This window comes from Rattus norvegicus, chromosome 14 (genome assembly GCF_036323735.1).
Source record: "Rattus norvegicus strain BN/NHsdMcwi chromosome 14, GRCr8, whole genome shotgun sequence".
In the NCBI taxonomy this organism is placed as follows: Eukaryota; Metazoa; Chordata; class Mammalia; order Rodentia; family Muridae; genus Rattus; species Rattus norvegicus.
In genome coordinates, this window is record NC_086032.1 from 101,571,279 (window position 1) to 101,588,733 (window position 17,455).

Below are 17,455 nucleotides of genomic sequence, written 5' to 3' on the forward strand. Positions count from 1 at the left end.
ACATCGATCATTGAATGAACATGAACTATTAATGTTTTTTGAGGACATTATTAAAATATAAGAATGACCATGATATATTTTCTTTGTGGCCTCATTGCTTTCAAATGTTAGTTTTTTTAGGTTAAAGTATGCATCTTAAAAATAAAACATTGGGAGTGGAGAGATGGCTCAGCAGTTAAGAACACTGACTGCTCTCTTTGGTGCTCTCACTGTGATTGCACTGACTGTCATGTGCTTTCTGTGTCTCCATGTTGGAGCAGCCTCATTTCCTAACTCCCACCATTCATACACTGTAGTTGATAGTTAGCAGCTGGCCTGGGGTGTGCCACCATCACTCTTAACTCCTTCGCTGAGCTTGAGGTGTGCCACGTGTTGCTCTTGCTGGTTTATCTCTGGGATTCCTTCAGATTCAGACTGTAAGAAACATACCTAATACTGGGATACCAGCACATTTCGAAAGTTAAACATCTTTTTTTTTTTATAGCATATTTATGTTTTGTTTTTATTAGATATTTGTACCCTAGTATGACTATAACAAAAAAAGAAGAAAATATTACTATGTTATATGGAGATAGGAAATAAAATAAATATGATTAGTATAAATAATTTTTGATAGCTGCTTTTATGTGCTTTTATGCTTTATACAACCACCAAAAGCGAAAGTCAGAACAAAATCACTCCACCCAAAAGATAAATATAGTCTAGTTATGATTAAGTTATATTGGGTACATTAATGCAGACTTTTATATCCCAGTAAGAACAATTTTGAAAAATTTATAAAAATTACAATTATTTATTGACTGTTTTAGTGGTTCAGTGACTCTTTCCAAGTCTTATTATGTACCTTATTATAATTAACCACCATCCTTTTTATTTTGAGGCATCTTTTATTTATCCTGCTCTTTTAAATAATCGGTGTTGTTTAATTCCATATGAAACATTACTGATTGTTTATGTTGCCTCTTGTCTTTTAAGATTTGTTTGTGTGTCTTACACATGCGTATATGCGCGCGCGCACACACACACACAAACACACACACACACACACACACACACACACACACACACACACACACACCTGTACATATATATGTGCTGGTAACCACCAAGGATAGAAGAGGACATTAGATATTTTGAAGCCAGAATTAGAGGCAGTTTTGAACCGCTAGATGTTGATGCTTGAAATCGAACTCTTCTACCAGAGTAACAAGTCCTCTTAACTGCTGGACACCTTTTCAACTCTTCATGTTGACTCTTAGCAGCACACATCCTTCCTAGAAAACGATTTATAGCTCTGTATGTTTCTTTGGATACAGGGTCTCCCTGTATGGCCCTGGGTCTTAGTAGTTGACTTTGAACTGAAGATTCTTCTGCCTGTGGCCTGGCTGCTGAGGTTACTCTTACTGCACACACACTTTGCAGACAGTATTGATACTTAGGTGAATGATTGGATAATGTGGAATGCTGTTTGATTCTTAGTAATTAGAGGGATTTTGGTCATTCCCATACTTGGTCTTTCCACACTGTAGAAAACTAGAGTAGGCTTTGAATGGACTCCTGAAGTTAAACATCCTTTGCGTTGTCTTTTCTTAACCCTTTATTTGGACTTGTGGTTGCCTGTAATGCCTGTAATGTTTCCTCTTCTGAGTCTGTATCTGGTTTTCCTTGTTATACATAGGGGTCCTTTGATCCTTAGGTCAGAGCACTATAGAGTGAGAACAAGTGAATCCTTGCATCACATCATTTCTTGCACCTTTGCCTTGTTCTTCAGAAGGATCTTTACTGTAGTTTGTAAAAATATTGATCGTGAAAAAAAATATTGATTGTGCTCCTTAATTTCCTTAGACAGCTTTTGGATATGACTTCTACTCTTACAATTCTCAACTTTAAATTGAATTGACAAAAATATTTGTGATTACCTTTCTCCAATTATTATCATAATTCAGTGATGTATTCACCTTTCATGAACCTTACATAATTTTTAGACCTATTAACTGTACGACTCTTCTGGAATACTTAGCTTCTGTTTGCTTTTGCTGAGGATTGAGCCCAGGGGCCTCATCCTGCTAGGCTAATGTGCTCTGCCCCAGCCATATAATGGCTTTTAACTTGTTTGGTTTTAATTAGGATTATGCATAGGTGATAGTTCCTTTTTAATTACCTATGTATTGTATGTGTCTGTATGTAGGTATGTTGGTACTCACAGAGGCCAGAGATGTTCTTCTGGAACTGGAGTTAGAGGTGCTTATAGGCTACCCAATATAGGTACTGGGTCCCCTTCTACTGCTGAGTCTTGTCTCTACTCTGATGTTTCTACTTGAACAGTGTTCATTTATGGAATTTCTTTTAAAATGCTTTATATAAAGCTTGCTCAGTTAGCTCCCTTACATACCTCACGCTGGCTGCTTTGGCCCAGTGAATTAGGCACCCAAGTGTTTTGTATATCCTGATTAAAAATTTCCAGACAAAAAACCATAGGAATTCCTACTGAGCTAGTAATTATCATCTGCATATTTATGAAAACAAACACGTATACATATGTATCCAAAGGAGTATTGAACTGTTTAACATTGTGTATAAAACATAGGTGTGGCAACTCTCCAGCATTGCATTACTCGGAAGGGGCAGGCAGCTGAGGTACAAGACTAGAGTGAGCGGTGTAGTACAGCCCTGTTTCACACTCCCACCTCCCGAATTAAGTACAAAATATGTTATCTCTTTTTAGGGTTAAGTTTAGAGCAAGTCGACATTTTATGGCATTGTTTAGTGGAAGATTCTGAGTGCTATGATGATGCACTTCATTGGTTTTTAAATCAAGTTCGAAGTAAAGATCAACACGCAATGGGAATGGAGACCTACAAACATCTTTTCCTGGAGAAGGTAATTTCCTCTTAGAAGTTTGATTTGCATATTCTCTTATATGCATTTTAATCTCACCCAATATGACTTCTTTAACGTTCTTTGTCTTGTCCTTCTCTCACCTACATAGTTTTTAAGTTGGACAAAAACATCAGTTTTTGATAATCCTCATACAAGTTTGTCAATTCAGATTTTTCTGTCTTGTTATATTTTATTTTTAACTAAATGTAAATTTAGTTTTATTTATGAGTCTATTACTTAGTCAAGAATTTGGAGTAGTTAGAATAATATTTAAGTATGGTAGTAATCATAGATATTAATTTAAAAAATGGTTGTCTTATTGTGAAATGTGTGCCCATGGTCCCAAATATAAGACCCATGTATGTGAGTTTTCTTGAGTTAAATGGCCATAGTTTAAGTCTGTTTGCTGGCGTCTTCTGGCCAGATTATTAGCTAGCATGCACTGTTAGCTGTTTGGGAAGCCCTTTCAGTAAGTGTAGTGGTGACAGGAAGGACCTTTGTTTCTCTCGCTGGGTGTAGGTAGTCACTTGTTTGATAAACCATAACAAACATGAGTGATAGTACGGGGTGCGTTGGGTGTGCAGTACATGTCTATGATCTCAGCATTTGAGAGGCGTTGGAAAGAGCGTGAGGCATTCAAGTGTCCAGGGTAGCAAGGTGGATAGCAAGTCAGCCTGGGCTACCAGGGCCTGTGTCTCAAAAATAAGGGATTTTTGCCCCCTCCCATTTTTAAGTGGTTTGTTTGTTTGTTTCAAGACAGGGTTTCTGTGTAACAGCTTTGGCTGGCCTGGAACTCACTCTGTAGACCAGGCCAATCTGGAACTCTCAGAGATTTGCCTGTCTTTGCTTCCCAAGTGCTGCTGGGATTAAAGGCATTTGACACCCCCACCTGGCTCTTTCCATGTTTTTAATGTTGTTGTTGTTGTGGCTGATTGGGAAGATTCTCTGCAAACTCAGTGTCTCTCAGTGTATATACAAATAAGTTTTAGGGTAAGGCGCAAATAAATACCATTTATCATGCATTATTCCTTTTAATGCAAACTATATTTAGCTTGGTTATCTCATAAATATTTACAGTCAAGGTATTTAATAGATAACAAATTGTATTTACTTTTCCCTAGTTCGGTTATATATGTAAATATATTCAACTTTCAGAATTCATATGTATGTGTATATTGAAATTTTCATATATAAAATTAGTCATTTATGTATATGAAAATTTCACATATAACATATATTGAAAATAGAAGCACACGTTGGGCAGGGTACATTTATTTGAAGCATCTGTTTAGGCTTTGCATGTTTAATTATTCAAGTGTTTACAGGCTATCCAAATTATAATTCCATGTTGATTTTAGTAAAATTAATAATCTTTAGTAAAATAAAATTTGTTAACATTTTTTTTCCTTAAGATGCCCCAGCTGAAACCTGAAACAATTAGCATGACTGGCTTAAACCTGTTTCAGCATCTCTGTAACTTGGCTCGGTTGGCTACCAGTGCCTATGATGGTGGCTCTAACTCTGAGGTAAGGCTTATGAGACCAGCTTCCTGTCTGGAATCGGGTTGCACGTGTTCTTGCTATAAACTTTGACTTGCTACGAAGGTCCACCTCATTTCAAGTTCTAAAACTTTGTATTTTTACTTTGAAAGCAATTTTGGTGTGATTTTGTCTTCTTTCTTTTTCTTTTTTTAAATTTCAAACGAGAACTGTGGTTTTGCTTCAAGAAAGCCTTGTTATACGCTCTATGGTTTGTTTACAAGGAGAGATGCCTATTCTGTTATTCTCCTTGCAGATCTTGGACTTCATTTTATGAAAGTCTTAATTTGTGTGACATTTTCACTTACTTTGCATGTGTACACATATTTGTACATGCGGAAGTCAGAGAACAGCTTACCGGAGTCGACCTGCTTTTTCCATCACATCATGGGGAATCTAAATTGTCCACCAGATTTAGCTCTTTTTGGCACTGAGCCATTGAGTGGCTCTGAAATCCAATACGAATGCTATTTGCTGTAGCTAAGCTTTTCACTTCTCCTTATAGCAGTATATACTAATAAATGATATATATTGATTTTTATCCTCATATAATCCATAGAGATGATTCATTATAATTAACTGACTGCACACTCCTATAAATTTGTAGTCTTAGCTTTGGCCTTAAAATGTGCTTCCTCTCCAAATTGAATGACTGCAGTGTATTTGAATGATTGTCATTATATTCTTCTGATATAAACTGTTATTCAAGGGTATTTTTTGTTGCACATTCTTCTTGTTAGTTAGTTAATAACTTTATTTTTGTAGTTTGTTATTTCAGGAGAAAGTAGTTAATAATCTCTATGGTGTAACGAGTAGTTTTAGAGCTGGCGATGCAGTTGGTAGAGTGGTCCCCCAGCGCGCACAGAACCCTGGCTTTCAGAACCACATTAACCATGCAGGCAGAGTGCCGCACACCTCTAGTTCATTATTGGAAGGTAGAAACTGGGACGGTCAGGAATTTTGGTTAATCCTTGGCTACATAGTGAGTTTTAGGCCATTCTAGAACAACATGAGATGTTGTTTCACAGGGTGATAATTTTGCTTGGATGTAAAATGTGCTTTCCTATCTTTCTACTGTTGCTTTTGTCTGCATTGTGATGGTGAGGCTTGTTTTGTTAGGGTCTTTTCTTTACATCAGTGTTAGTAAGTTTACATTTATTAATTTCAGTTAATCACAGTTTTTATTTGCCTAATTAAGACTGTTGCGGTAGCTGACGCTCACAGGTTATTAGGCCATCGCTGGAAGACTGCATCTCTCACTGTGTTTCGAGAACTTTCACTTCAGCTATTACTACACAGCCTTTAGCAGAAACATGACTTTCGTTATCTCATAGTTAACTTGCTAATATGAACAGTAATTTGTTTACTGTATCCAGTGAATCATTTGTGATTCTTTAAAAGTGGCAGCCTAATCAGTTTACCTTCAAAGCAAAGCATTGAAGCCGTACACTAGATTATTATTCTTTCGTGACATGTCTTATATAATTGTTTTTGTACTATATAATTTATTAAGCATCATATTGTTTTCCTCCTTCATAAATAAATACAATTGGTTGTAAAAGTTCTTCATTAACTGAGAAAATTTACAAGCTTTTGTTGATTATTTATTAATATCCATATATTATAAATTGCCCTCTTAATACTTTATAAAATATTAAACTTAGTAATTTTTTGTTTTGTTTTGTTTTTTTAGTGTGTAATTATATGTGTGATATTTTAATCTACTGATAGTGTCATCATTTAACAAATAAAATTTAAAACATGTTTGATTTTTATTTCTTAGCTGTGTGGTATGGACCAATTTTGGGGCATCGCCTTAAGAGCACAATCCGGTGATGTTAGTCGAGCAGCTATTCAGTATATTAACTCCTACTATATTAATGGTGAGTAATTTAAAATAAGTTTAAAAATTAAAATTAAAATTTCGTAATATTTTAAGATTTCTCTTTGTATTTGTTTCTTTAAAACTTTTTGATACTTTTTATTTTATGTTTATAAGTGTGTAAATGTATATATGTGTGCCATATGTGTACAGTGCTGTAGAGGCCATAAGAGGGCATAAGATTTCCTGGAGCTGCTTTTACAGATGGTTCATGTGGGTGCTGGGAATTGAACTTGGGTCCTCCGGACCATTGCCAGCCTGTGTTTCTTTTTCTGAGACTCATTCTTGCTTTGTATCCCAAATTTGGCCTAGAATTCTCCATCCTGCTTAAGTTTCCTGAGTGCTGGACTAACAGGCATGTCCTACTGATGGCAGTTCTAATAAGTACTTTTTTATGTGACAAGATTTGATTAAGCTTCAGTTTGGTTCATTTTCTTTAAAACAGATAAATAAAGATGTAAAAGTGTAATGAATATATATATCTGGGTTTCAGGTAAAACGGGTTTGGAAAAGGAACAAGAATTTATTAGTAAGTGCATGGAAAGTCTTATGATAGCGTCTAGCAGTCTTGAACAAGAATCACACTCAAGCCTCACAGTTATAGAAAGAGGATTGCTTATGCTGAAGACACATCTGGAAGCATTTAGGAGAAGGTAATTTTGTTACACTGTACTATATGAATGGATTTCAGTATTCATATTGTTAACATGTCTAAACGTATTCTGAGAGTTCTTATTAGGGAATGTTGGAAACCTGTTTTACCCAAACTAAGTGGGTAGTAGTGGAAATAGTTGCTGTGGAAACTGTCATTTTGCCGTTGAATAGGCACTATCCTTTCCTCATAAATAATCAGATTTTAAAGTCTTTAGGGTCTCAGCAGTTATGCATGAGTAAGAAACTCGACAAGAATTTCATCTCTGCTGAGGTGTTAATTATGACTGAAAAGGCAGGAACACCAACACTGAGACAGGTTACACCACAACTCTCCCCAGCAGCATCAAGTAATCTTTCATATTTTATCAAGTTGAATCATTTGTTTCATTTGCTGTTTTTTTTTTCTTCCTGGACTAGGAGAGAGTATTTTAATTTTGAATTTCCATTTACCATGGAAACATGACCAAAAATTTCTGTGTTAATGAATATCTGTATAATTAATTTAGACATACCCTGTGTAATACAGAAATAAAGCAAATTAACATTTATGAATATATCAACTGAAATGAAAGGTGAGTAGATAGTTTTAATTACAAAATTCTGTTTGTTAAAAGTCATTTAACGATGAGTAATTGTAAAAGTACTAAGAACTGTGTTGAAAATTTGTTAAAATTATAACTTCTTTCAACTTCAGATCTTAGTTTGATATTTATAAAATCACGTACAGTTTATATTTTTGACATTTTATTGTACTGTAAGGAAATGCCGAGTAAGCAAGTTAGCCCTACAGCTCTTCCTGACGTGTACATGGTTTGAAGCTTGTGTAGTGCAAGATTGCTGTATGATTGTAGGTTGTAGAAATTTACTGAATTCTTGTGTTTTTAAAGAATGTATAAGAGAACCCTTGAGTTCTCGCATTGACACATCAGAGCCTCAGAACCTTTACTACTTTAGAAAAATAAAAATAAGCAAATATGGTGGTTTCATTCAAATTAATTAAAAAGTCAAACAAACTTTTATAACTCAAACAGTACGCTAAGCTGTCATGGGAAACAAACATGTTTGTCTTTAATGATACACGAAATTATTTGTAAAAGGATTTTGTATTGTGAAGAGCAGCAGACTGTCCTGTTAGCACATATCTTAGGTCTTGTACAGTGTAGTTTTACCAGTGTTTAGTTTGTGTTTGCAAAGGTTTCATAACATTCTTCCTGAGTGTCTGGTATTTACACCCAGCGTCCCGTCTTACACACACTAGCTTTGTCCTGTTATGGAGATATGTGCTGTGTCTTTCATACGTATCTTGGTTTATTTTATGCTAAAATTAATATTGCTGTTAAGTTATGTAGCGATCTGTGAGAAGCTAGTAGACTATGAATTGTATAATATTGAAGAAAAACATCTGTAGCAATAGCCTAAAAGTTGTGTATTGCCCAGTAGATCAGATCTTGTATCCTTGTGTATCAAGTGTTAAATGTGCTTAGTGTTACAGATGTGAAATTATGCAACATATGTAGATAAAAATGTTTATATAATAGTGAGTAACAGTAATATCGTAAAGAAAATGGTTTAACCTCAGCACTGACTTTCATTCAAAAGTCGCTTATTTTCTTAGGAGCAGTAGTCAATATCTGGAAACAACTCCTCCTCCTCCTCCTCCTCCTCCTCCTCCTCCTCCTCCTCCTCCTCCTCCTCCTCCTCCTCTTTGTTATCTTTTTGTTTTGTTTTGTTATCTTACAAACAAAAGGGGAAAATGGTGTATTGGCTTTGAGTGACTAGACACCTTGGGTACTGGTAAACACTTTAGGGTGTGTAAGATAGCCTGTGGATTGCCTTCAAGGACAATATAAATAATTGAGCTCAAAATGTCAGTGGAACCAAGGTGGAAGACTAAATTTTGAAAATATTCATTAGAAGGCATTCTTTTAATTTCTCTTGCTCAGTCATAGACCTAGATATTTTTTCACTTGTAGGATATAATTTTCATCTTTTTTTGTTCAGAACCTCCTGTTGGCTGGTTTTGTTTGTTTGTTTGTTTGTTTTTCTTTCTTTCTTATTTACTTATTTATTTAAAATCCAGGAACCTTGTCTTCCACAACTGAAAAAGAATCAGAGAAGTTTCACGTATTTAGTATGTGTCATGCTAGCTGCCTTTTGGGGGCGGTGCAGGAGATTCCTTTTAAGAATATTTTATATGTGTGAGCCTATTACTTATGTGTGTGTGTGTGTATATATATATATATATATATATATATATATATGTACCAGGTATATACCAAGGTCCAGGAAAATCACAAGGGGGTGTCAGATCCACTGGAACTGAAGTAATGGATGGTTATCAGCCTCCCTGTGGGTGCTGGGAACCGAGCCCTGGTCTGTCCAGAAAAGCAGCATCACTCTGTTCCACTCAATTTAGTCTTTCAGTCCAGGTTATTTTTGCATTCTTGGGTTAATTCAATCTCATATTCTGTGAAACTGATTTTTATAATATGAGTTATATTATCATATTTAAAAAATACTTTTGTAGAATGAATGTATGTGTGTGTCTATGTATGTTATCGATGTCTTTTTCTGAGAGTATTTCTTAAAATCTTTTTTTTTTTTGAATGTAAAAATCATAACTTGGTATTTCATTATTCGATTTGTGTTGAGTCCTGTTTTTCTCCTCACCTTTTAAATAATTGTTTTTATAATGGGATTTTTTTTCTTTCAGTAATTTTTTGGGAATGTGTTTTAATTATAAATTTTTATCTGTCTTTAACTTCAAGTCACCATGATGAATCTAAAATTTGTATAACTTATGGTCTTTTCCATTTTGTAAAATATTAAAAAAATCTTCTGTAACATTAAAATGTTCAAAATGGTTTTCTGTGTGTTGTTGTAGGTTTGCATATCATCTGAGACAGTGGCAAATTGAGGGCACTGGTATTAGTAGTCACTTGAAAGCACTGAGTGACAAACAGTCTTTGCCTCTGAGGGTTGTATGTCAGCCTGCTGGACTTCCTGACAAGGTATTTACCAAGGTTTAATTTCTGACTTTGGTAGCATTTCTTCTTTCAGATCTTTGATTGTTCATTTGGTCGTGGTTGTTGGTGATTTTAATTAGGTACATCTTATATTTCAGATGACTATTGAGATGTACCCCAGTGACCAGGTAGCAGATCTCAGGGCTGAAGTAACTCATTGGTATGAAAACTTACAGAAAGAACAGATAAATCAACAAGCTCAGCTGCAGGAGTTTGGTCAAAGCAGCAGAAAGGGAGAATTCCCTGGTAAGTCTAACACCAAACATGGTTCACACCATCATAGGCTTCATTGTGTAACGACTGTCCCAGTCCAGCTTGTGTTGCTCTAACCTTTGCTTAAATGGTAGGGAGTTTTGTTGATGGTGGTGATTTTTTGTTTGTTTTTAATTTTGAAAATGGGATCTTTACTGTGGAGTCCTAGACCACACTGTGTGTCCCCCAGATTGGACTCAGAGTCTTAGGAATTCTTCTGCTAGTACTTCCAAAGCCAAACTTTGGGGTTATACATGTGAGCCACTACACCTAGCCAGATAGAGTATAAGCAGCCTGAGTCTGTTTCTCACGGGGCCGTAGACTTAGGGTCTGGGTATAATGTGTAAGATCAGAATCTGACGAGGCCTGCTTTCTGCTTTCAGTACAATACATAAGTGTTAGTCTTTAACATTGCAGGAAGTAGGTCTAAAGGAAAGGAACCTTTGTCTAGATACTACTGCAAGTGTAAGGATGCTGCCCTGATGTCCTAAACTGTCCCCCTATACACTACTGCAAGTGTAAGGATGCTGCCTTGATGTCCTAAACTGTCCCCATAATTATACCTCCAAACACCATTGCATGAAGAAATAAATTTCAGTAACATTTTTGTTTGGGAACATAAACATTTAGGCCATTTGTAGCAATTTTAGACCTTTACTGGCCTCAGGGGCTACTTTTGCTGACCCTTGGTTTCATTAGTGTTAGGTAGGTGTTGGTGTAACAGTGGTTTTAGGTGTTGTTTGGAGACATCTTTTTTTTTTTTTTTTTTTTTTTTTTTACAGGATTCTTTTCAGGCTTTCTAGAAATAACTTTCCTCTGTCTGTCTGTCTGTCTGTCTGTCTTTAATCCATCCATCTACCCATCCATCCAACCACCTAACGTGTAGTGAGTATGTGTGTGCCACAGGGTACATGTGGAGGTCAGGAACAGGTTGTAGGAACCAGTTTTACTATGTGTGCTCTAGGAATCAAACAGCTCCTCAGGCTGGCCATAATGTATTTACTTTCCTGCTTTCTCTGTGCTCTCTCTGTAGGCTTTTTGTTGTGACCATAAAAGCAGTTTGGGCATTGATGTGGTAAACACTTGTAGTTGTTGATGACCTTTCTCGTCTATTTGGCTAGTTATCCAGTTTCATCCCATAAGGTGTTTGAGCTGGAGGCTTTGGATTAGGGATGCATGTGCTTCAAAAACTAGAAAATCCTGAAATTTGAAACACTTTTGGATAGAAGTGTTGTTCTGTGTATGTTTATCTATGGAGTACTATAATATTTAAATTTAGCCAAGGGATTCCTAATTGGAGAGTGATAGAAGACAGCTACATAAAGCAGAGCCATTTCCTGAACAGGCATACACAAAGGCAAGCACACAAGCAAGTGTGCAAACGAGTAGGAACCCCTGTCCACATAGACTCCTGGAAACATTCTTGGACCACTTACAGACTTAAATGGTTGTATATAAAGAATACTGTGTGAAACTAGCATAAATGGAAACTCATGTTGCCTAGATTAAGAATGAGGTCATTTCTGGAAGCTCCCTGTTTGTCTTTTGTCTAGTACAGGGCTTTCCAGTGCCTTGAACGATGTCTTACATTTTGGATGCTTACTCTGGATATTTCTTAAGGGTCTGCATACAGCATATGCATTGGTTAATTAGTTGTTTTTTGTATTATGGTTTGTTTGTTTAAGACAGAATTTCATTATCATATTCACTGTGTAGACCAGGCTGGCCTCAGACTCCAGGCAATGCACCTACCTCTCCTTTCTGAGAGATGGGGTTAAAGGTGTTCTCCATATTACCTGTCCTCAGAGTTATTTTAAAATACTTTTATGTCCTATTTATGTGTATATCTTCTGGGGGGAGGCACATACCGGGGCATGCTTATGGTGGTCAGGACCACGTGTGAAAATCTGTTCTCACTTTTAACCATGTTTGGTTCAGGTGTTGAGCATAGAATGTGATGGTTATTAGCAAGCACATTTTATATACTGATCCTACAAACAGTTTTATTAAGGATTTACTTCTTCCTGCATCAAAATATTATTTTAAAGGGATCTTATATTTTTCTTCCTGCTTAATAGTCTGTGTATTACTGTCAAACTCAAAACTTGGAGCAGTTTCTGTCTTAGTCTCATAAGTGGCTATAGGTATGAGCCACCATGTTTGGTATGATAATTTCCTTTTAAGGCAAGAAATCTTGTCACAGTTGTTAAGCGACGCTTAGGCTAAAAGGTGTCCTGTAGAGACCAGGTCTTTAGCTCAGTGGTAACATGGCTTGCATGCTCAGGGAAGGAACACCCAAGAGCCTAGTGCAGTACCCAGGATGCCCGCTTCTTTTACAAGAAACCTTCTGGGAAACCTAACAAAGGTTGCCTTATAGGTTAACTACATGGTTTATGCTCTAGCAAAGAAAATTGCCAGATTCAGGCTCATTGTTAGAAATGGCCCATACATATACAGCCACCCAATTAGATAAGATGGATGAAGCAAAGAATTGCAGGCTGACAGGAACCGGACGTAGATCTCTCCTGAGAGACACAGCCAGAATACAGCAAATACATAGACGAATGCCAACAGCAAACCACTGAACTGAGAATGGGACCCCCGTTGAAGGAATCAGAGAAAGGACTGGAAGAGCTTGAAGGGGCTCGAGACCCCATATGAACAACAATGCCAAGCAACCAGAGCTTCCAGGGACTAAGCCACTACCTAAAGACTATACATGGACTGACCCTGGACTCTGACCTCATAGGTAGCAATGCATATCCTAGTAAGAGCACCAGTGGAAGGGGAAGCCCTGGGTCCTGCCAAGACTGAACCCCCAGTGAATGTGATTGTTGGGGGGAGAGTGATAATGGGGGGAGGATGGGGAAGGGAACATCCATATAGAAGGGGAGGGGGAGGGGTTAGGGGGATATTGGCCCGGAAACCGGGAAGGGGAATAACAATCGAAATGTAAATAAGAAATACTCAAGTTAATAAAGATTAAAAAAAAAAAAAGGAAAAGAAAATTGACAGATTCAGTCTCAGTGTTAGAAATGAATGCTTCCCTGTATCAGTCTTCTTTGTATAAAGTAGAAGAGAAACTGACACCTTCTGTGCCCTGTTATTGGGTGGTGGCTGTAGCTGATTTGGTATAGCACTTGGCTAGATTGTGCAAGGTCCTGCGTTTAATCCCCAGCCTCGCTACCATAATCAAAATAGAAATGTGTGTCATTATGTAAAGAAGTGTTACATAGTATGTTTTACTCATTACTCTTTTTTTTTTTTTTTTTTTTTTTTTTCGGAGCTGGGGGCCGAACCCAGGGCCTTGTGCTCGCTAGGCAAGCGCTCTACTGCTGAGCTAAATCCCCAACCCTTTACTCATTACTCTTGAAAATAGTTGCTTCATACTCTCGAAATAGTTTCTATCTTAATAAAATTCAAGATTAGTGTTTACCTAAGGGTGTAAGTCCTGTTTCACATGGCTGATGGTTTGATCTCTGGACCTGTGATCAGCAATCACTCACACCAGATAAAATTGGAGGATGGCAGCTGTGTGGGGTGGCACATGGTTATAATCCCATATGTAAGAAGCTGTGCCAGGGTCCTTGGCTTCTCAGTGAGATCCTATTTAGCTTAACTTATTTAACTTAAAAACAAAGCAAAACCAACACCAGTGTTTGAATAAGTTCTGTTACATTTAATAAGTCTGTTTTATTTCCCAATTAAACATTAGTATTGCTGCTGCTGCCTCTTCTTCTTCTTCTTCTTCTTCTTCTTCTTCTTCTTCTTCTTCTTCTTCTTCTTCTCCTCCTCCTCCTCCTCCTCCTCCTCCTGCTCCTCCTCCTCCTCCTCCTCCTCCTCCTTCTGCTCCTCCTCCTCCTCCTCCTCCTCCTCCTCTTCCTCTTCCTCCTCCTCCTGCTCCTCCTCCTCCTTCTCCTGTTCTTCTTCCTCCTCCTCCTCTTCTTCTCCTTCTCCTTCTCCTTCTCCTTCTCCTTCTCCTTCTCCTTCTCCTTCTTCTTCTTCTTCTTCTTCTTCTTCTTCTTCTTATTATTATTATTATTATTATTATTATTGTCATTGACGATATAGTAATTCTTTTCAGTGTCTACTATGTTTTAGTGGCTGGAATCCATCAGTAAGTATAAGAAAAAGAAACGTGCCATCCCTGTTGAAACTGAACTTTTGATTTTACTTTGGTGAAGAAAGACTTGCTTTAAGTAAAGATAAACCGAAGGGGTAGTAATGAGGTGGGCGCTCAGACATTCATGCTCACACAGTAGCTCTCATTTTGAATGCCTTGAGGAAAATCAAGTTATATGTCCTGTGAATTCCTGGCGTAGACATTTTATTTCTTTAGGTGGAGGGGCGACACATTTTACAGAAAGGGCAAGGAGCTGAGCAGGGCAGCACACACTTTTATCCAATCACTTAGGAGGAAGAGGAAGATTTCCAAGTCAGCCTAGTCTACACAGAGAGCTGCAGTCTAAACTCACCTGCCTCCATTGTGAAATGCTGTCAGAACAAGAAAAGCATGGAGTCTGGTAGCTGAAGCATGGATTGTGAAGTAGGGGGAGGTGATGGGAACTGAACTCAAGGGATAGATAAGCTGCAACAGACTCTTAGGCATTCTTAAATGACCTGTGCTGAATTTATTCAGCAAACTCATTGGTCTTTTAATAGTAGGTTATTGAATAGTTTGACAGATCTTGAAGGGTATTCTTTTTTTTTTTGTCTGTACAACAGATTGGTTTTTATTTTATAATATTTGCTGTGTTTTGTTTTGTTCTTGTTTGAAAATAGGGGGTGCTCTTTTGAGAAAAACTGGGGTTTTGCTTTTGTGTGTGTGTGTGTGTGTGTGCGCGCGCACGCATAGCCAATGCATTTAAGGAATCTGAGTTCTCTGCACATACTGAGGGAAATTCAGTAAGTTCCAAGAAGGTTCTTGCTGTCTTGTTATAAAATACAGGGATTACTGTCATTATACTAGTGCCTAGGTAATTTACGACCATAGAAAACACTTAGGAGGCACACTTACTCTGGGCTTCTCAGGAGTTAGAGATTTAACTGTAATGTACAGTGAATGTTTTGCTCTGTTGTGTCATTGCTAACAAATGGTATCAGCAATGTACTTCCCTTTTCTGTTGTTTTTAAGGTGGCCTCATGGGGCCTGTCAGGATGATCTCTTCTGGACATGAGTTGACAACAGACTACGATGAAAAAGCACTTCATGAACTTGGTTTTAAAGATATGCAGGTACATAAATAAATTGTAGTTTGAGTTTTATGTTACATAGAAAGTTAATGATTGAAGTCTGGTTAAATAGTTCTTAATTCTATGCACTAAAATTGTAAATAGAGTTATACCTCAATTTTATTGTTTTCTTAAATAAAACAGTTAATATATTTTTTCCTATTTCTCTTATTCCTCCCCCCTCCCATTGTAGATGGTATTTGTATCTTTGGGTGCCCCAAGAAGAGAAAGAAAAGGAGAAGGTGTTCAACTGCCTGCATCTTGCCTCCCACCACCTCAAAAGGACAACATTCCCATGCTTTTGCTGTTACAGGAACCTCATTTAACTACTCTCTTTGATTTATTAGAAATGCTTGCTTCATTTAAACCACCCTCAGGAAAAGTGGCAGTTGATGACAGTGAGGTAATGCTCAGATTTCCTTTCCATAGATTTTTATCTTTCTTTTGAGATATTAAGAAACAATTTTCTCGTGAAAGCCTTTTTATTCGTTTAGGTTTTTGTTTCTCTGTGTAGCCCTGGCAGTCTTGGAATTCACAGAGAGGTCCTCTTGCCTCTGCCTTCCAAGTGCTGAGATTAAGGGCATATACCTCCACCTCCCAGCCTAAATAGGGTCTTTTTGGGGTGGGGTGGGGTGGGGCTTGTTTTGTTTTGCTTGCTCAGGAATCACTTGTTTGTTGGTTAATTATCCACAAGTTAATATATTTAAGTTCAATATGACCTGGGCATACTATAATAAAAGTATTGTTTACAAAATAATTTTATACTTCATTGAGTCAATTATGGAAGACCTATAATGACATGCCTTACAAGTAAGCTAACATAAATATTTTTCAGACAGAATAGGTTTTTCAATCCAAAAACTGCTGTTGGATTAATTAGGGAACCCTAGTAAAAGAAAACCACACGTGTGGTTTCAGTGAGACCCCAAAATCTGAATTAGAGGAGTAAGAAGGAGCTAGTTATGAGGACAAGAAATGATCTGCATGTAGCAGTTTCCTGTTTTATTATTGCTGTGAGCCACTTGTGTCATACAGCCTGACCTTGCACTTGGAGCTCTCCTGTCTGAACTTGCCCAGCGCTGTGTTACAGGGCCAGCAGTAGTCTTAATCTTGCGTATCTGCTCCCTTGCTTGGTGATTGGTTGTGAGGCACAGTTTCACACCTCAACCCTGAGGCAGTCCCAGCTGAGGCTTAGCACTCTTTCCTGGAAGTCATTTCTTAGAAGCACTCACGCACGACAAGGTTACAGCCAATGTACTGGCTGAGGGAGTGGAGTGAAAGGGCTGAGATGGGAAGGGAGGCAGAGGGGAGGATTGTAAGGTTCTGGAATGAACACTTCCCGTGGTGACCGCAGTGGAGGCAGAAGCAGACTCTAGTTTTTGTTTTAAATGAAGCATGTTTGTTTGGCAAGTTTCAGAGGTCGTAAGGACCTAGAACATTTGTCCAGGTCAGAATTGGAAGTGTCCTAGCACAGTGTGGCAGTGGTGGACAAAGTGTGATTGAAGTGAGAAACACAATCACCTTGTGGCAGACTTAAAAGAGGACAGAGTGAGTCTTTAAGGAGGAAGATGTAGGAATGGTGAATGGTTTCTGACTCGACCAATTACTTTGATTCCATTTAAAATGAAGGATGGATGCTTGAAGGTTATCAGTTGCGAATGTCAAGGAAACAACTCAAATCCATATGCTTCTCTGCTCTCTCACTTCTTGTCTTGTACCTTAGGCTGGCCTCCCAGCTCAGTCCCCCTACCTTTTCTACCTGACAGTGAGGCTACACTACTCTCCACTGTGCTTGTCAGTAGAGCTTGTTTTTAATCCAGTGGCTTTGATAACGACTATCTTAAGGTCTTTATTATTAATATTCTTCTTTAAGAATTAAGTAATCGGTTGGGGATTTGGCTCAGTGGTAGAGCGCTTACCTAGGAAGTGCAAGGTCCTGGGTTCGGTCCCCAGCCCCCGGGGTGGGGGGGGGATTAAGTAATTAAATTGTA

General features: G+C 37.7%; 1 protein-coding gene across 8 annotated transcripts in view; it reads left to right on the top strand.

The window, feature by feature from the left end:
* The window catches only part of Usp34 (ubiquitin specific peptidase 34), a 190,410-nt gene that overhangs the window by 84,169 nt on the left and 88,786 nt on the right, over nucleotides 1–17,455 (top strand). For all 8 annotated transcript variants that reach the window (XM_039092231.2, XM_039092233.2, XM_039092232.2 and 5 more), the window contains 8 exons: nucleotides 2,726–2,880; nucleotides 4,293–4,406; nucleotides 6,202–6,301; nucleotides 6,794–6,953; nucleotides 9,839–9,965; nucleotides 10,079–10,226; nucleotides 15,367–15,467; nucleotides 15,658–15,867. In XM_039092231.2, the coding sequence (XP_038948159.1) occupies nucleotides 2,726–2,880; nucleotides 4,293–4,406; nucleotides 6,202–6,301; nucleotides 6,794–6,953; nucleotides 9,839–9,965; nucleotides 10,079–10,226; nucleotides 15,367–15,467; nucleotides 15,658–15,867 (1,115 nt within the window). The remainder of the gene's footprint in view (nucleotides 1–2,725; nucleotides 2,881–4,292; nucleotides 4,407–6,201; nucleotides 6,302–6,793; nucleotides 6,954–9,838; nucleotides 9,966–10,078; nucleotides 10,227–15,366; nucleotides 15,468–15,657; nucleotides 15,868–17,455) is intronic.